This window comes from Lagopus muta, chromosome 14 (assembly GCF_023343835.1).
Source record: "Lagopus muta isolate bLagMut1 chromosome 14, bLagMut1 primary, whole genome shotgun sequence".
Lineage (NCBI taxonomy): Eukaryota > Metazoa > Chordata > Aves > Galliformes > Phasianidae > Lagopus > Lagopus muta.
The window spans coordinates 15113126-15133791 of NC_064446.1; the positions used below are offsets into that span (position 1 = coordinate 15113126).

The window sequence follows — 20666 nt, forward strand, 5'->3', positions numbered from 1 at the left end:
CCTCATTGCTGATGTGGAGGATGTGCAGTTCTTAATCAGAACCTCTTTTAGACCTTTGTTTATAATAGATGTCTCGTGTTCTGTTCTATTTTTTTATTATTTTTTGCGATAGTTAATGCTGTGTAATAATGAATGATGCTTTTATGAAAAGCTGGAAGTCCATGATCTTTTTTTCTCTGTGAATATGCTTTGGGACACGGGGTGGTTTGATGCAAACACATCTGTTTAAAAAGACAATTCATTTGAAGAGACAGTTGAATAAGTTAATTTGGTCTTTTATCTTGGAACCTGCCTTTAGTTTGCAATACTAAATTTTATTAAGTAAAACTGCATCTTTCTTCTATCATTCAGTAATCAGATCATTGTGTTGTAAGCCATAAAAGATGAACCATTATTGTCCATTGTGGGATGTATCCTCTGACCCGTTTTTATTTCATATTGAGGATGTTCTCCATTTATCCTTCCACAATTTGTTCGCTAATTTTAACGTGCATGAAAGTAACATTATTTCTTGTAAGACTTGTTTTCCACTGTTAATTGTACACTGAGAGCCAGATTATGAGATCAGTAGGGGTTTTTTTGTTAGGTTTTTTGTTCTTTGACTACCTCTAGGGGAGTGGTTTACAATGTAATTTTAAAGACTTGCAGATGACTGAATTAGAACCCAAAACTTACAGACTCAGTTACTGTATGAAGAAGGCTAAGAGTGTAAGGCTTTTGGGTCTGACTCTGAGCTCCTTGTAGTTACCATCAGAAATCTGTAATAGGAAGTGATGTCGTGTTCTAACAAGACTGGCCCTGCAGATCAAGGGGGCTTTGTGACTGGGCTCAGAGGAAGAGAGTTGTGAACTCCAGAACTGCTTTAAAGCAGTGATGAGCAAAGCCTCTGTCTGTTGTGGACTTTCCAGCAGTACCTTGTATGGGAAATGGGCTTTTTGGCTTGCTCATACCCTTGTGAATGCAGCTCCAGATCACTGGTGCTTTGTATCCATCCTCACACTGGTTCTTCACCTGTTAGGGCTGCATTTTTTACCATTGACACTTCTAACAAATATAAGAATGGTCAGTATCTTGTTATGTGTCACTGCAAAATGAAGCTCTTTGATGCTCTGATGTACCCCCAAAATAGCATGTTTAGACCAACCTGAATTCTTTCAAGCACTCTTGTTAAGAATGAAAAAGAGAGAGCCTAGAATACAAAATCTTTGCCCTGTGGTGATCAGACATCTTATTTAGCACACGAACCAAAAGATATTCCTATTATGCTGGCTTATTCCTAGAAGTATTTTAAAAGTATTCTACAGAATACTGTGCACGACAATAATAATTGGGGAAATTATTCTCCAAAGATGCATTTTCCATATGATCAAAATATTTGTTCTCTAGTAATTTTAAAAAAGAGCAAAGATAAAATATTCAGCCATGGAATCAGTGGGACTTCAGTGCTCCCTGTCCCCTAAACTTGGGCTGGGCCAGAGCATCTGCTGCCATGCAGGTCTGGCAGCCTGGGGTCTCACTGCCAGTTGTGGGGCTTTATAATTATTTCTGACGTGGAAATCCCAGATAATTGCTTGTTTATTTTGGAAATTTAGAAATGAAATGTAGCAATTATCTTTAAAAACAGCCGTGACATTGAACCAATTAAATGCTTCTATGTAGCCACTGCTATATGCAACTGATGTTTAAAAAGATAACATAGACTTTAAAATGCCTTAAATTAATGCCACATGATATTCATAAACGTAACAACGAGAATTTTCCTCAATAGCTGTTGTAGACAACAGTGCTGTGGTTCGATTCCTTAGGCTCCTGCATGGTGCTTATTTTGGGAGCGTGTGAGGACAACAGGTGACTGCCTGGTTGCAGGATGACCTTTCTTCCACTCAACATAACCTCACTGCTAAACAGCATTTTGAGGGAGGGAAAAGCTTCTGGCCTCTCTGGGGTCGAGAAGACATCAGGTGGTTCAGATCGAGGCCTGGAATATAGGAGTCCTGGCTTCTGGATTTGGCCAGCTAAGAGACACGGTGAATCACCTCTTCTCTCCCTGTTGCTTTCCCCATTTATGGAATGGAGATACAACTACACTCCTGACATGGATGGTAGAAAAGCTTAATGTGTTAAAACATTTTGAGCTGTTCAATTTGAAAGTAAAAATATTCCTACTGATCATAGCTGGTTAATTAGTCTTGTATTTCTGTTCTGTGTGTTCTTAATGGAAAAGTGAGCTACAGTGCGAAGTGTCAGACCTCAAGCCTGAGCATCAGAGTTTGGGCTTTCAGAAAAACAGCAGCATGTTGGGCTGCAAAATCCATCCTCACTTTGCACTATGAAACTCATCCTAGGAAAACTTCCAGTCATTTGAAAGTTGCACATGGATGTGCAAGTAGGTTTTTTTCAGGGTGGCCCTTTAGAGATTCGTTTCTTCTGTCTCAAATAAATGCTTCATACTGTTAAAAAGTAGAATTGAGCAATTGCTCTGTTTAGTTCTATGGGAAAAATTTAATTTGTGCTGTACTGTTTGACAATCAGCTAACATTGCATCGAACAGCACGTGCAGAATTGAACAAATAACACTTAGCTGCCGACACGAGTCATCAGTAATGGGCAGCTTTGTAAGCATTTCATTGTTCCTGTTAAGTTGAAACTTTAAGTAGCAGCTGGTTGCTCTGTAAATCCCTTCTGTAAGTAGGTGCAGAGATAATTTAAGGTCTGAAACCAACACACTGCACAGCTGATAAACCTGGGGCAAAAATTTGTAGAACTTGATTAGGGATCAAAAAGATTCACCTATAAAATGGATGAAATGTGCTTAGGAACATACTAAAATCTCCACAAAACAGTCTTTTGGTGTGTGCATGTATTTTGTTTTTGGATATTTTTTATTATTATGATTTCAAAATTCATAGTTTATTTAATATTTTGGTTTGGTTTTATTTGACTTCCTTTTCTTTTTTTTTTTTTTTTTCTAAACAGCAGTTGCTTGTAGTCAAACTCAAGACTCAAACTCCAGTATGAATAACTCACCAGGTGTGAAGTATTAAAGGACTCTCAGCTATTTGGAAAGCAAGCTTGCTTCGATTTTTATTACAGACTCCCAGACAGACCCATACTTAAAACAGGGCTGAATTACACTCATTTTTAACCAGAATCACCCTATTTTGAGGGAATGCAGTTTACTCAGGGAACATATGCAAATTATGTCAAATTGCCGACTTTTAAAAAGAGAAAGGAGGTCAATTCATGCAATCACATGAATGAAACGGAAATGTTTTCTTCAGAAAACTTAAATGGATGAATGTTGGCCTCCTTGAATGACCCATTCATTTGTATTGGTTTCATGAATTGATTTGTGTTCCCTATTAATAAAATCACATAGACGTGGAGAAGACACAAAGAGTTAAGTTTACAGAATGTGGGTTACAAACCAAGAGATGAAATTTGGTTTTTGATGAGATTAATTGCCATGTTTGACTGTATGTCATGTTTCATATGTTGAGGATGTGGGCTTTGGGTTAGAAGGAAAGCCTCCCTTAATTTCAGTTGGCTTGAAGGGTTGCATAAATGAATGAGAACTTATTTTTTGTAATTGCTTTCCATGTGCCCCAATTAGCTGGCAAAGCAATCATTTTAAAGGTGTCTACATACTGTAGATATAAGTTATGATGCAGTTGTTCTATTTGACGTAACAGTGCCTGTTTACAGTACTGGATTGGGATGGCACCAGCAGAACTGTGTGTGAAAGCCAAAGTGACTGCAAGGCAGGAGATGGTGACAGGAGCATGGAAAGAAAAAAGAAGTGCAGCCTTTTATTAGGGTGGAGTTGTCTCTAAAGACAAGTGCCTCCTTTCCTAAAGACGTGCTCAGGCTCACTGGCTTCAGTAAAGAGAAGCTGTGCCTTTCATCCAGTTTGAGTGCTGAACAGCCACGGCACATCCCTGCAGTGGGTGCATAAGAGATGATCAGGGTGTCTTTCATCTGTCCTCCAAGAAGAGACAAATGCCTTTTTTATGATGCTGAAATAAGAACCTCCAACAGAACTCAGCACAAAGCCAAAATAGGGCCTTGTTGGTAGGTACATTTATTTCCTCACAGTGTCAACAATGTTTGAGTCTTGGGCTTGATGTTTTCAATTGTTTAATTATTTTTTTTTTATAACAGCCCTCCTTTATGACTTGCCTTTTATTTTGCATATTTGTTTGCAGTGATGCTATCTCCATCTGTGTTGCAAAGCTCACTTTTCTGCAGCTTCTCTGTGATTTCCCAGCTGTCCTGTTATTTCCCACCTCATGCTTTTCTTTTCAGCTGAACCTTATTCACAGTGAAATCAGTAATTTAGCCGGCTTCGAGGTGGAGGCCATTATCAATCCTACCAATGCTGACATTGACCTTAAAGATGACCTAGGTAAATGGGGCATGGGTTGACACAACTAATGGTCACATGGAAATTATGGAACCCAGAATTTACTCTCTAGGGCTTCGTTCATGAAATAAGAGCCAAAATTCTAATCTTCCAGGTTCTCTCTTGTTGAAGAACTGTATTCAAAAGACATTTTCACCAAATCTGAAAACTTGCAACAACTGCTAGCCTTCAAGTTGAATTCAATTTAAAAAACCATTTAAATTCTTTTCCATAATGATCATATGTGACTGTTAGCTATTTTGGGGGGTTTTTATGTGGCTTCTTTGAGGACTAAAATACTTTTTTTGTCAGGTTGTTTTCAAAATAAGCAGTTTCTCCATTCTGACTGCAATCTCTGATGTTATCTCTTTTTCTGATACTCAGAGTAGGCATAACGCTTCTCAAAGAGGAATGATTAAACTAGACCCAAATTATCTGTATCTTAATTTCATGTGTGATTCAGTCAAATTATTTGTTTCAATTCTGTTTAGGTTGCTCCCCATCACAGTCACCTTCAGCTGAAAACAAAAACTGATAGTATACCAATGCTGAACCTGCAGATACTATCATTGATGTTGTACCGCTTTTAAACCTCCTCCTGTTCCAGATTCATCAACTGTCTGTTCTTCAGCAAGCATAAAAGAAAAATTAACTTTCCACACATTATGTACTGCACTCCACTGTTATTTGATTATACCTGCTGTTGTTTTTTAAATGGAATGCAACCCATAATTCTGCTGCTGCATTTCCTGCTTGTAATTTAACAAGAAAAAGATTCAAGAAGGGTCATTTAAAACCAGTCTTTCTCAGGTACATGTATGTTTTTACACCTGTGTCTCATCCTTTGCAACACATAATTCGAAAATAGGCTTTACCTTTAAAATATAAACTCAATCATTTACACATTTTAAATCAAATTCAGTAAAATCCTGCCATACATTGCTTCCTACATATGAAGGAAAACGTTGGTTTTAGAAACCAAGTAATGAATTGCTATGCATATGAAGATGAGTTCCTGTCAGCTTATTGATGCTGACAAAATGGAGAAACTAGTTATTTTGTTTGGCTTGACAATCATGAATTTCTTTTTTTAAACAGATTCCATATTTTAGTGTCATGCTCTGTGGGGAACTAGTTGTTCTAGGATGCTGCCAAGTGAAATGGGGTGTTAGCTGATCTTAAATCTTTGGAAATGATCTCGTGTGATTGCTCTGACTTGTCATTTTAACATCTATTTGATCATGTCGTACTCAATATTCCTCCTCCTGTTCCCTACACCCCTTTCTCTACACACACCTGCACACACCACTCAGCATTACTCCTTTGGCGCAAGGTTTGGAGATGTGAAGGTAGGAAAATAATGGACGTTGGTACATGTGTAAATGTAGAGCCTGTGCTGGGTCTCTGTCCAACGTGGTTGATATACATCTGTTTACCTGTTGTAGTTGCAAGTTGTACAGGCTGACATTGCCACGATCGACAGTGATGCTGTCGTTCACCCGACAAACTCTGACTTCTACACCGGTGGTGAAGTAGGTAATGGAAAGTTCAGTGCTGCGGAGTTTGTATGTGTGTGCATGGTCAATCAGCAGCCACAAGCTTGTTGTAGCTATGCAGATTTGCATTTATTTCTCACTTCCAGCAGTCCTGACTGATAACAAAAAGCAATGAGTTGTTGCAAACTCAGTAGGCATTCCTGATTTTTATCACCAAATCAGACTTTCAAAAGTAACGATAGAACGCACTGCCAAAATTTGAAGTGCAAGAACAGCATATGTACAATGCAGGCATGCGACCAAGGAAAATGAACTACAACACTGTATGACATGGAAAACAGCTTATGCCTTGATCTTTAGAATTCTGGCCAGTTCCAGTACACTCTCTCCATGCCAAGTTTCAGATGTTCACATCTGACATGCTGGATCTAGCCCACCTTATTTTCCGAGCACTTTTATGATGGATTTGCTTTTTCATGTTTTAACTCGTGGACCAATTACCTTGTAGCCTTGCTCAGTGGTTGCCTGTGTCACCAGCATGTGGATAGACACACCAGACACATTTTTCATACAGTCAGTCATCTAAGCTGCACTGATGAGTTAAGGTGTTACATATTACAGACATCTTCAGTAGTTATCTCTGCTTTGCCCTGAGTAACTCCTCTCTTGGTTATACCTTTAACTGAAGGATGTTACAAACAGGTAGCCATGCTTTACCTGATCTGCCTTAGTAATTTGAGAAGGCAAAATCAGAATTGGGCTGAATGTGGAAGTTGCTGATTAGGGCGATGACACCATACTTAAATAAATCAACTGCACGATCCCAGCCTCTTACATTTCCATCGGCCTCATCATCACTGCACAAAGGGTCTCCCCTGTGGAGGCCCCTTGTCCCACTGCAGGTCAGCAAGCCTTGCAACACCCACTGTTTCTTAAGGAGCTCCGTTCTGAGTAAGGCACAGAAGAACGCAGCCCTTTGTGGCCTGTTAGAGCGGGAACAGCTGCGACTTGGCTGGCTAAACGTTATGCAGAGACATGAAAAGTGTCATAACTCCCTTTATCTGAAGAATACGCTTCTAAAGCCTGTCAGGCTCATTTAGACAAGGTGCTCGTGTCCTGCCCTTTGGCAGAGAAATGCTCAAGAAGCTGCTCTACAAAGACAATTTTCTCTCAGAGCTGCGCTGCTCGTACCTTAGCGTAGGTTCCTGTTGCCTCTGACTGCTGTAAGAAAGAATAGAAGTGCACAAATGCCTAGCTTCCAGTGATTAACTTTTACCCATCTAAATTCATTTATTTTTTAATTATTTTTTTTGTTGTTGTTGTTTTTTTTCCCCTAACAATGTAAGTGTACTGGGGGCTTACCCTGAGAATTTTAGAGCCTAAATTTCTGCTAACGCTGTTTTCAACACTGATACCAATGCCTGCCTCAAAAGCATGAGATAATGACCTTATTCTCATGGGAGTGGCACATATTTATGCCTGTGAGCAAATAAGCTACTAACCTTGAAGCTCTGAAGCGAGACTTCCGTTCCAGAAAGTTGCTAATGTAGTGGAAAATGATTCAAGGCAGTGTGTTCTTTCCCATTGACAACATAGTCCTGAAATATCATTTCAATATAAAATGAAAGATAATTTCAGTATAAATCCTCACTATTAATCGGAAGCACATAACTGAGAAGGAAGTGCAGAAAACACCACTGATAGCACATATGTTCTTCTTTCAACCATATCTGCAGGAGCTCAGTGAGATGAGCTGACAGGGTTGTTCGTTGCTTTTAATTATAAATTAATTCCCAGTAGAAGGGAAAAAGCTGATCCTTTTAGATTGAATTAGGAAAAACTAGGCTAAATTCCATTAAATGTAAAACAGCTTTGCAATGGCAAAGAGATGACCCAGTTAATAGATCTTTTCTGTTCCTAGGTTCTGTTCAAGGCTTAATTATGTTTCCCCTTGAAACAAGAAAATCTAAGGATTATGAATGTCATGGGTTTAAGGACTGATCTGAGTTCATGGACTCAAGGGGAATATAACTGGAATGCATATACAGATCTGAGCAGAAGGGATGAAATACATACAACAGCAATACAACTAGAATGGAAAAGTCTTTCCCTCCCTATCCCTTCCCTGTCAGAGGGGTTTTACAGATCGCTCATGTCAGCCACATCAGGTAAATGGGTTCAGCCACGGCTGCTGTAAAGGCAGTGCTCCTCTGAGCCACCAGTCCTGGCCACAGCTCTCTTCATAGCCTGCTCTCCTAGGACACCTTGCTGCTGCAGATGAGCCATTGCTGTCTCATCTAAGAGATTTGCTAGATGGTGCCTTGTACACAGTTGCACAGCTAACTGGATTTCATAAAAGTCTTAGCGTGGAGTTTGTCTAAAGCTTAGACCAAAGTATTTACATAAAAAAGCTTAACTGAGTCCAAGGAGCAAAATTACACTCTGACTTGCCCAGTCTGATCTTGCAATTCTGAATTAGTTATGAAAAAAGCAAAACATGAGACGTACACTTCTAAATTATGCTCAGCTTTTGTATCCCAAAAGCAATAAACCAATAGGAAAATAGAGGCAGGGTCAGTTTTTGAATGAGCAAACAAACGCCTTCTTGTTTTCAAGAAACTTCTAATAGTCATTTTGGAAGAAATTTAGCAACGAGGTCGAAACGAAAGCATCTGACAGTCCTCTTAGTTCTCAGAGCTATAACTCTTATTTATTAAGCTGAACCTTGGAGGAGGGGCTCTGCTTCATGGAGCATACAGTATGTGCACTTCCATCAGAAAAATGAGTTTTTTCTTTCTCCATCAGTGAAAGTAAGGGGCTTCACTAAATAAAAGCCTAAATCTTTAGAGATCCTAGTTCTGAATTCTTGGAAATCAGTTTTGGAAGTTAATATCTGAAATCAGAGCCTTTATGATACCACTGCTTTTTACTTACCTGCCTTAATAATTAATATGCACAGCGCAGAATTATTTGGGATGCTTATGTAGTTAGGAAACTGCTTTCTTGGGCTGTTTTTTTCTTATACATATATTTATACCTAAAACTAGAGCTGCAAAATAAGATCTAAACCATTTAGTGATGGACTGCCTTTGGTAAAAGCATACCTTTTGGTTGCCTTGAAACACTGCACAGCTCTTCTCCTCCCAAAATGACTTTGTCCAGCTCCTTAGCTGTAGTCAGAGAAGTTCATTGGAGGAATATGTTCCTTAGAGATTCTCCTTATTTCTGAGGCTCTTCCTCTTGGTTAAAGGTGGCTCAACAAGCTGGGCAGTTACCAAGTAAAGCAGCCCGCTGCACTCACGAGACTGTTTCATTCCTGGTGCCACCTGTTGGGGTCAGGGACCAAGATCAGGTGAGTTTCAAATTCTTATTGTGGCAAATGGCTCTTTAAAAACATTTATAAGAGAGAGGGGAAATGAATCTTAAGGGAAGGAATTATGGAACTTCAATCACTTTTGAGCTAGCACATTCTTCTGCAGCATTTCACATTGACAGATGCTCATGATAAGGAAGGAGACAGGGATGTCATGTCAGATGTTTTGACATTAACATCAGTCTGAGGATGTTAGCAAGGGATACAGATGGAAGGTTTTGGGGTTCTTAGGGTTGTCTTTTTGTTGTTGTTTTTTTTTCGTTGTTGTTGTTGTTATCATTGTTGTTTTTAATGAATAGCTAACTCTGAAGTCCCAAAAGGTTTAGATCTTACTTTGCAGTCCCCAAAAAAAATGTTTGGGCAGAAATACGTAGAGCGATGTAATCACAAATAATGATAAGTCTTCTCTGCTGTGGGAACCTGAGATGAGAGGAATAAAATAACAATTCTCTGTTCAGGAAGCACTTTGGAAAAGAAAGGTGGCAAGGAGTTTGTGGAAGCTGTCATTGAGCTTCGGAAAAAGAACGGGCCCTTGGACATAGCTGGAGGTGAGGCTCTGCGCTTCGGAACCACGTGGCTCCACCAGCCACACATCTGCACTCTGCTTGCGTTCCTGCTGTCCCCAGGCATCGCTGCTGGTTGCACTGTGATCTGTGCTCTCCAGAGTTATAATGCACACGTTAAGTAGCCATCACCAAAGTAACCAGAAAACGGCACAGTGATGTAATATTGTAACAGCAGGCTGTTCACAGATGCACACATACACGAGGAAAGTTGATCGTTAAGGGTACGCTTCATAAAAGCAATTAATGGGATACTTATTAATCAGGGTGGTTGAATTCAACTCTATTAAATGTCTGCTTTGCCAAGATGCCACTGACTTTCACCAAACTTAAGCACGTGCTTAAAGTCAAGCACCTGCTTAATACTTCATTTCATCAGTGCCAACATCATCACTGTAGAAGCTTATGATTTTTTGATGTGTAGTTATCAAATTTTAAGCAATATTTGAGAAAAATCTACCATAAGAGTACTAACATTTGGTAATGGCAATTTGACACCATCTGTGATGTTGCTGATAGGTGCTGGTTCATATAGAATGTTGGTTCTGCCATCTGTGTTTATGCTATAAAAATAAATACAGTACCCGCAGTTTTGTAAGCCAGTTTTGACTAAAGCTGAGGGAGAGATGAAAGACTTCAGCTATGACAGAAGGAGTTGTGACTGTTTGCTTCTGGTGCTTCGCACAGATTTCTTCCTTGCTTTTTAAAAACATTACTCAGTTTTTCCTTGGAATTTTTGTTTTGCTAAAATATTTGGAATCTCTCTTTTTTTCCCCTTATCTACATTACTCCTTATCTGCTCACCAATGAACAAGACAAACTGTGCTCACAAACAGATTGCAATTTGGAGGGGAAAAAAAAACAGATGTTTCTCTCAGACATCAGTGCACCCCTCAGATCTGAGCATTGCATGGCATTCTCACCCTGTGGAGAGACACATTCTACCCCAGAGAACCTGACTGCTAGGAAAGATTGGACACAAGTCAACTTCCCCATTAATAGATATGCAGTTTTCAGATTTCTCAGTAATATGGGTTTCCCTTTTCATAAAATAACCAGGATCCTTACCTGGACCATGACTGTAACTAGCACAGAACGATGCAGTGGTTCTCTTTGTTTGTTTCTATAGCAAAACTTATTTCCCCTTTCAGAACATTTGCATTTAAAGAAAGGGACAGCTGCTCTGGGTAATTAACAGCTGTCTTCAACAGAATCCTAATTGAGTTAATGACTACTCTCTGTCACTCCCTGTCTGAGGAACACTAAAGTTGGTGATGTATATCAATACGACATTTTATCCTTTCAGTGTGAAGGAATTACCAGCATTTCACATCTGACTAGAGATATGTCAGCTGCTTTGATGAGATTTCTCTTGGATTTATGATGTAGTCTGGAGCTGCCAACATTTTACTTGCCTTTAAGGACAAGTTAAAGTTGCCTGGAGTTGAAGCTATGGATTTGTAGATTCTCAACACATTGAATAAGAGCATCAGCCCTTGTGCTTCCATTGTCCTTTCAAATGTATTCTTTTGATGAGTCACTCAGAATGTCACATGGCAAAGTCTATTTTATGTGATAGTAGCACCCAAAGTTCTCTACTGTATTTAAGTTAAAAAAACACTTCATAGAGATTCCAGAATGAAGTAGAGGATGCCTGGCCTCTCAGCACCTTTACAAATCTGATTTTTGTAAACGTTCCTGGTATTTTTCCTACTGTTTTGGAAGATGCAAGCTTTGGTTTTTAACCTGTGTTTTTGCAGTCTTGTATTTTTATATCCCACAGTCTGTTAGAGGGCTGACTCTTGGTGAAGGTTCAATGCAAGATCCTGTAAGACAGTGACAAGTTTCTAATTGCAGCTGCAGGCCTGCGAGTTCAGCTGCCATTTCTGATGCTCTTATCCAGCTTTCTGGAGACTCACTGGCTGTCAGTGGGCAGCAGGCAGTGCTCCTTTGCCTTGGTAATCCTTCTGTGTCCCTGCCAGCATCCTGGTGATAGCATGCAGCTGGTGTGGTCAAAGTTCCCTGTACATACAAGGCTTCACCTGTTGGTGTATAAACAGTGTGAATCCAACGTTGTAAAGCTATTACTGCATCCTGTCCAACTGTCAAAACTGTGGAAAAAAAGAGTCACTTAAAAGTGGCATTGTGTAAGCAGTTTCAGATGAGCCATTGACAGAAAAACTTGAATAGAGCTGGGCCCAAAGTTACGAAATGGCACAAAATATCTTCTCTACAATTACTCAGAAACAAAGCTGGAAGGAAAAGCTTTAATTTACCTCTTTTCCAGCCTTCCTTACCAATTTGTGGAACACTACAAGCTCCAAACTGATCCAATTTGGGTTTCATTATTATCAGAGGCTAGCTGGAAAAAAAAAGTTTAGCAAGAGTAGCTGAAGGTCACACAAGTCGTAATTCCAGCAGGGCAGCATCCTAATACTTATTGTAGCTCTGCTTTAAACTCTGAACCAAAGCAAGATCATCCCTAGAACGGATTTACATTCTAAGAGATTACTGCCTTTCTTCTCAGACATTACACAGATTTCCACAGTCCCCAGTATAAATGCATTTCCTTTGATGTCAGTCATGAATTCTTGCTCTCCAAAATAAGCTCTATTATAGTTATGATGTATAAATTACCGTGGCAAAGTACAGCTGGAAATAGGAAAGTCTCTGTAATCATGTTGTTATATTTTAAAACTGTGTGATTTCTAATCTGAAACACTCAGAGGGGATAAAGGAATATCTGTCAATTGTTTGTTATTTTAATCACATATGCATTCTTTGAATGCTATGAGAGGAAAGAGTTATGTTTCACTTTCGTTTCTTACTAGCTGTTGTCAGTGCTGGCCATGGATTGCCTGCAAAATTTGTGATCCACTGTAACAGCCCAGGCTGGGGCTCAGACAAATGTGAGGAGCTGCTGGAAAAGACGGTGAAGAACTGTTTGGCTCTGGCTGATGAAAAGAAGCTGAAATCAATTGCGTTTCCTTCAATTGGCAGTGGCAGGTAAGGCTGTTACACAAGCCTGATGCTTGATACTGACCACGTTTTCTAAGTGTTATCATTCCTGTCTCTTCTTACATACAAAACTCATTTCTACCATGCTAACTTCATTCTTGTTCATTCATTTGAGTTCCCCATATTAAGTGTTTCTTCTAGGTTCCTTCAAGCTGCACATGGAGCCTGTAGTATTTTCCCAACTTTGGCACATCTAGCATAATCCCTGCAGTCTTAAAGCATACAAACAGATTAAAGAGCAAAAGTGCCTTTGAACAGTGTATCAATTTGAGATATAGAGGAGAGCATGAAGAAATAAAGTCTATTTTACCTGGTTTTAGCACGTAACTAAACCTACTACAGTTTTGGGATGGCTAAAAGACATGTTAGCATTTGTGTGAGCAGCAGACCTGAGGAGTCTTGATTCTCAGGATTTGCAGAGTCACTTCAAGCTTTTACCCCAAATCCACTAAACTCCACAAAGTTTACATCATGGGGCTCTTCCAGAAAAAAAAAGTTATCTTAAAAGTCTTTGCCAAGATTTTTAAAGCCTAAGTCTAAAGTTCAGTTCTGTAGTTTTGTGCAGGATGCTCAGTGCCATTAGGAATTTGAACAACGTCCTTAAGAATCTAAACGTAGACTAGAATTTTGATGAACTTGGATTTGAGAAGGGAGGTTTGAATCATGTGGCCTTTGCTGGCTCACTGTGAAGACCTAATCTATGCTGAATTACACAGTAGTATATTTAACCCTAAACAACTGCCACTTTCAAAGTTGCCATGAAAGAAGTTAGCTGATCTGCAAGAGTATCCTTCCCATCTTGTAACGCTGGATTCACCTGTGCTGTTCTTTGTAGAGCAGAAAACACCGCTTGAGCTTTAGGGTGAAGAACTATGAAGAAGCAGAAGTTTCACTAGGATGGTTAATACAAGTGTCTTGCATCAGAAAAAGCTGCAAATAAGGCTGTTTTGAGTGGGTGTCATTTTACAAAGTTTGCTTCTGTTACTTCCTTAAAACCGTGCTACAGTGGAGGATCCATACTGACCCGTTGAACTGGTAGCTGTTGGTTGAAAGGCTACTCAGTGAAATGAAAAGTTTTCTGCAGAATAATCCAAAATCCACAAGCAAGGCTGTTCTGTGAACTGCCCTTCTGGAGAAACTGTGCTGTTCCACAGACTGTAGAGTAGCTAAGGAATTCAGTATGTAGGTGCCTAAAAGAGGCTATGAGAAGTGTGTTCCACAGAGCTCTCTTTTCTCCCATTTCAGACTGTTGTTGCAAAGCAGTTAATTGATAGTGGGAGATGATGAAACCCTGAATAATCATAAGATCCATGTTCTGTTATGAAATCCAGTTACTGACAGGCAGGATCCGCAGCTGTGTTAACTTGGCGTATGCATGTTGCTCTCACTCAAGCCAATTGAAGTGGTGCTTTTAAAACATGGAGAGAAATCAACTGGCATGGAGAAACATATGTTGTTTATTTTCCCTTTTTTCTTTAATTAGAAATATTCAAGCATAAATTAGTTTTTGAGAAAACAGAGTATATTCTGCCAGTACTCTTTACTTGTTTTTTTATGAAGTCAGAAGTGTTAAAAAAGTAAAGCTTTCAAAGACAGCAAATACCAAAGACACCACATGTATGCAGCTGTTCTAGTACAGACATCTGTCAAGCAGACATCACCCAATAAATCCACATAAACAGTTTCATTCTCTTTTATAGTTGAGGAATGGGATTACATGAGGGCAGTTCAAATAAATCATGGGGGAAAATAAAATAGCATACTTGTAGCATTCAGTGGGCCAGATGCACAGAAACAGCCAACTCGTGGCAAGCACAAATTGAGTACTGTACAAAGGTAGCCTGGAGTTCAGTCTGGTAGGGCCAGCAGTAGAACAGAGAAAGAAGGGTTTGAAATTGAAAATAAAATAATCCTTAAAGTGGGGATTTCATTCTGAGGCTCTAATTTTGGACAGAATTGACACCAGCTTGGCTGAATTCTCAAACAGCCTTTTCACAACACCGTAACTCAGACCAGGAGGTCATTGTAAGAGGCTTCTGTTTCACCTTGCAGCCCATACGTGGCCACTGGTCAGCATCCTACTTCTGATTTCCCCCCCCCTTCCATCTGTTTATTTCCCCTACAGTGGTCCTGAACGACTCATTTTATTCAGCTCCCCTGTGTGCATGCCTCCTTTTGAGGAGTCTCCTCTCTTTCACCTGTTGTGACCACTTTGCAGGAGCATCAAGAAGCTGTGTGACTTCAGAATCCACTTTAAACAATTCAGAAACAGGGTATACCTTGATTTTTGTGTTCTCCTTCATGACTGGTCCTTCTTAGGAGCAGAATTCCTCAGATGTCTGCTCTCTATATATGCCAGGATGCAGCATTCATGATTAACTAGCAGACAATCAGATGTGGAGGCATACTGACTCCATGCCCTCTTCTCTGAGTAAGCCAACAGTAGGAAGTAGCTCTGGTGTCTAAACTGCTGTCAGATCACACAACTTATTCTCACCAGCCAACCCAGTCAGCTTTGGAAATGTACAAATGTTTTCAGAATGTTTTTTTTTTCCCCCTCTTCTGCTCCAATAAGGAAAAAAAAAGTGTTCTTTTTCAGAAAAGAAAGAAGCAGATGTACTATTCCATGTAATCATTCCTGAAATATCACGTGTACTGTCTTCAGGTGGCATGAATAACATCACATTATAGGCAGCAGTACTACAGAACTCCTCATGCAGTGTATTTTGTGGTAAGGTAATGTGCAGTGAACTGTCCACGACGTAGGCAATTGCCTTTCTCATTTTATGTCCTACTGCATATAATGTTTTATTATCAGTTTGGTGCTTCAGTGGGCAAATACTAAGTCACGATGCACCTGTTAATGGCAGAGGTGAATTGAACCCAGTTTCTATTCTATGTTTCTTTAAGGTTTTGAGGAAACTGAGAAATCCATCTGTGTGATCTGTATGTTATTAATATTGCCCGATGTTATGTGTCAGTATAACACACTTCAGTTGGCTCAAATGAAAGACTGCATTAAAGGTCATCAGCATTCTCTATTTTACTTAACTTTCTAAAGCTTCCTTCAATAGAGAAATGTGATTTTTTTTTAATTTTCTTGCTGTTTGTTCTCCCTTGGAGACTACTCACACACTGCTTGAATTCAGCAGCAGAGCTTCTGCTGACAGAAGAGTTTAAATTCTGGAATTCTCTTAAGTTGTACCATTCCTATCATTACCACATTCCAATAGCATGATGAGTGCTGAAAGAAAGATACATCTCTGAAAGCTGCTAATCGCTGTAATGCATGTAACGTGATAAAAATCACAGCAGTGACAGCAGAGCAACAAGATCCCTAACTGCAAGTGAGGATTCACTCCAACACAACAGCAGTAAGCACAAAAAGAAGAGAAAGCAGCTGCTTGCTTTCAGAAGGACTCAGGCACACAGGGACCTCCAGAGACATACCCTTACTTCCAGTGCCAGCACTTAAATGAGGTGTGGGAAGGGGTGGATCCTGGCTCCAGCTCTTCCATCACTCAGGTACACTGCATGCACCTGAGCTCCCCTGTGTTGGCCCTGCCTCCCCACCAGGTGCTCCGTCTCTGCTTCAAGACATGACGTAGCATTTCCACTACAGATGTAGCTGTATGGTTATGTCTCTTTAGAGATAGGCTGAGTTGATGAGGCTGTGGGACTTGTACAGAAGTAGTTTCTGTGAAGATATTGTTCTTAATTATAATGAAGAAAGGAGGAAGATGTGATTTGTAGTAAGGCAAAAGATTGGTAGTGATCTGTAGAGAAACAAAAGAGGGTGATGTGCTTGGAAAGTACAGTCTTCACAATTGAGGAAAACGTGTGTAACTTCTTCATCCCTTCCTCTGCTCCTTGCACGCCTCTTTTTATTGATTGCATCATTAAATTAATTCTGTTGCTGTATTGTTTGTGTACATAACTCTTAGAAAAATGAATCACGCTTATCAAACCTGTCACAGACGTGTTTGCACTGTGATTTCAAGCATCCATATCATCCAGTGCTATGCTGCTGCTGCTCTCCACGGCTCCCCTCGTGGCAGCACTAATTTCATGATGTCCTCCAGTTTGAGCTTCCATGAGGATGCTGGCTCATACTGTTTCCAGGTAACCAGTAGCACAGTGGGGTCACTGGATAAGCCTGATAGTACTTCCATAGGGCTTGCTCTGCCCCCTGTCACTGATGCTGACTGAGCTCTCTCTTCCTCTTTCTAAGCACGTGCAGCAGGAATTTTCCCTTGTCGTGTGTAATTGTAAGCAACACACACACTTGGAAGAAATAATACAAAGAAAATAATTAGTTCCATAGGCTGCCATACTGTGACAGCAGCTGCATTCTGCTGACTTCCAGGTGGCTGTGGTTCTAGTCAGAAACAGCTATTGGTTTTTTCTTCGTCAAAAAATAACGGCAATAAACTTGGAAAGAAAAAAAAACAAAACACACTGACTTATGGAATTACAAGGAATAAAAAAGAAAAAAATCTCTCTGTTATCAAAATTACAACTGTTACCACCCACCTCCATTTCTGTATTGAAAATTCATCTGAGAATGGTTTTAGTACATCCTTATCACTGTTTGCCTAAGAAAGATTTGAGTAAATACACACTTTATAGCAGTATTGACTGTCATATCTGTAAGCACATGGTTTAGCTGCCCCCTGGATGAGAACAATGCAGCCAGCAGATATTGAAGGGTTCGACCCATTAAGCGTGGACTCTGCATTCCTATTTTGGGAATGCTTTCTTCTGTTTGAGCATTTAAGTCTTGCCTAAACAAACAACTTTGTAGCTTCTAATTCAGATGGTAAACACTGGCTTTGTAGCTTTATTTACTGTGCTGCATTAGGAAAAAGCCTGAGCATTCCGTGCAAGTTTACACTATCAAAGTCTTATTCAGCAGGGCTTGATTTTCTGTCTTCTCTTTTTTTGTCTCTCCTACCAGAAACGGTTTCCCAAAGCAAACGGCTGCGCAGCTGATCCTGAAAGCCATCTCCAGCTACTTTGTGTCAACAATGTCCTCCTCAATCAAGACGGTGTACTTTGTGCTCTTTGACAGTGAGAGTATAGGGATATACGTGCAGGAAATGGCCAAACTAGATGCCAACTGAGCACAGAAAGCTGCAGTACCAGCCCCTTCCTACCCTTCCTCTTCTCCAAAACCTTAACTCATTGTGAAGCAGAGCATCCCTTATTTTAAATTTTGCTCATCTAGGGAAATAAAGGTGGTTTTTTGGATTTATTTTAGTTTTGTTTTTTTACTTTCTAAGATGTTTTATGTTGGCACTGATAGTTGGCATTACTGCTGTTAATGCACTGTACCCCAGGCATTGTCTGAACTTAGTGTAATCTAGGAGATTTTATAGTTTTATTTTAATGAAGTATGGATCGAAGCAGGAAGCTGTTAGGAAAACGTAGTCTTTTACTTGTGAAAGAAACAGGCCGACCCTATTTTGTAACTGTGTTGTGGTGCTTTATCAATACATCGAGTGGCGTTCCTTTCATTTTTTAAAAGAACAGATGCTATAAACCTAATTTGTGTTTGTTTATTGTCTTAATGATAAATCTGGAAAAAAAAAAAGATACAGAGACCCTCTTGTCCTTAATTATATTTACAATTTTGAAATCGTGTGAATTGATTTAGTAAAATGTTTGAACTGTTGCTGTTGGTGTAGTGGAATTTTTCTCTTCAGTCTTCATTTTTTGAATTCAGGGAAGTTAGCTGTGAGAATTGCAGCAGATTTCAATTAGCAGCCTGGAATCTGGTCTGGAGACGCTGGGCATCTTGTATGCACTGAGTGGATGTCTGCACACTCGGTCACTCTCACAACTGACCCTTTCTTCTGTGAGCATTCAGACTTTCCAGTTGGTGCTTCAGATCTCCCATAGAAGAAGCTGACTTAATTGGCTGCTTAGTGTGAGAGATCCCAGCCTTTTAAATCAAGTAAGGCCTAGGGTTTTTTTGAACTAGTTCCAGTCACTGAATATTGGGTCGTTTGAAGCCATTCTGTATGATTTCCACATCTTTATGAGCCCAGTTTGTACTGGTTGCCATATCGCTTGCACAGCTGAAATCCATACCAACAAAAACCTTACGGAAGCCACTTGTTTTTGTACTTTAAGAAAGGAAAGGTTACACATTCAAAAGCATATGAATGCTCTCTGAAGAGGAAGCCCTTCCTTTGAAGTCTTTAGCCTGCTTTCTAGATAGTAGGCATACGTTTTCCATTGCTATTAAAAACTTCATTTGCTGATGAAAGAGTGCTGCGCATCCCTCCTGAGTTGATCCAGGGCAATGAATGGAGCATATCTGGCTGCTTTCAGTAAACTCAGTACCAAGTATTAAAAGCAGGTAAGCTTAAGCTCTGTCAAGAGTTTGGGTTTTTTTTGTTGTCTTTTTTTTGCATAGGATTGTGAATACTGTCACCATTTGAGTGCTGTAGAGGATCAACAGTGACAACTCTGGAAGGCAAAATTTAAGAAATGGTGCTGTTCCAAACAAGCAGACAGAGTTAGGAGCAAGGGGTGAATGAATTCTGTGCATCAAACACATAGGGTGTCTGACCACACTGTGAAATCGAAGTGAAATGTGTTGAATCACAGTGTCAATCTTTAACAACAGCAGCTTCAGCAGCAGTAAGCAAGGTACCGTACCTTAGCACTGCGTTGTGAACGGCACATTCCTGCCCTCGTGTTGGTCCTCGTACAGGCAACAGCAAGCTGCACTTTCCACAAATATCACTAGGTGTCACTGAAAGGATTGAAAAGCAGAGAAAAGCACAGCCAAGCGTGTGGGAGAGAGTCCTGAGACACCTGAGAAGGAGCCTTCCTTTTTCCCTGCAGAAGGAACGCACATCCCAACAAGTGTGTCCCCAACAGATTCCAGCTCCTTGGTCTCTTTACACCTTATAGTGCATTCTAAAGTGCAGTCTTTTTTCTTCCCTCCAAATCACATCAACAACAGAAAAAAAATGTATTTAAATACCGCTGGTGTTTTCAGAGGGATTAAAAATACAGCCTGCAGTCATAGTTAACAGATCTTTCACACTGCTATACAAGATGAACAGATGTCAACTTTGAACTGAGACGTTCTCGAAGCAAACTGTGCCATAATTCAAATGTCACGGGCTTGTTTCTTGTGGCTGCAGATCTCATCCACTTCTTCAGCCGCTGTGAGTAGCTCACATCATTGCTTGTAATGTGCAAGGTTTGCTTTGTGTGAATTCAGCCCTTAATTCGCTATGCATCCATGAACATCTCCCACCTGATGAGGATCTGAGCTCTCAGCATCGTGTTCCAGAGTAAACAGGAACAGTTATCAGTGCTTCTCACGTGGCTTGGAGCAGGGGAACACCTTGCTTCTCACAGCAGGCAGAGCCCCAGCCTGAGAGCTGTAAGGTCTCCATCCTCGTCGTAACCCAGCTGTGGAACATCACTTGCAGTGAGCATCACCATATTCTCCTTTTGTACCAATTCCAGAGCATCCTTCTCCTTCCTGGCACTCATACAGAAGCTCCTAAACCCTCGGTGTTTCCACTGACTCCTGTGGATCACCCACCTTCCCCACAGCCTGGAGAACGTAGCTCTCGAGTCCTGCAACCCAGCAGGCTGTGAGGGGAAAGCAGAAGCCAGAGATCCCAGAACAAGCCTGAACTCAGCCACGTGGTGCAGCCCCAGCAGATTGTGGCATAGATTCAAAAACCTGAAAAGAAACATATCTGGTTACATGTATAACAAGAAAAACAGAAGAAATTGCTGCTAATGTGTACTGGGACCAAAACAACATCGCTTTGGGAGTTGTC

General features: G+C 40.2%; 1 protein-coding gene across 4 annotated transcripts in view; it reads left to right on the top strand.

Annotated features, from left to right (window-relative positions):
- LOC125700126 (core histone macro-H2A.1) overlaps window positions 1-18526 on the top strand; it is a 44630-nt gene extending 26104 nt beyond the window's left edge. For 2 of the 4 annotated variants that reach the window (XM_048960438.1, XM_048960437.1), the window contains exons 6-9: window positions 5848-5938; window positions 9730-9819; window positions 12666-12840; window positions 17810-18526. In XM_048960438.1, coding sequence (XP_048816395.1) covers window positions 5848-5938; window positions 9730-9819; window positions 12666-12840; window positions 17810-17975 — 522 coding nt within the window. In that variant the 3' untranslated portion in view covers window positions 17976-18526. Of the gene's footprint in view, window positions 1-4305; window positions 4406-5847; window positions 5939-9729; window positions 9820-12665; window positions 12841-17809 lie in introns of all 4 variants that reach the window. The other 2 variants (XM_048960436.1, XM_048960435.1) reach the window with 1 other exon arrangement.
- The last annotated feature ends 2140 nt before the right edge of the window (window positions 18527-20666 follow it).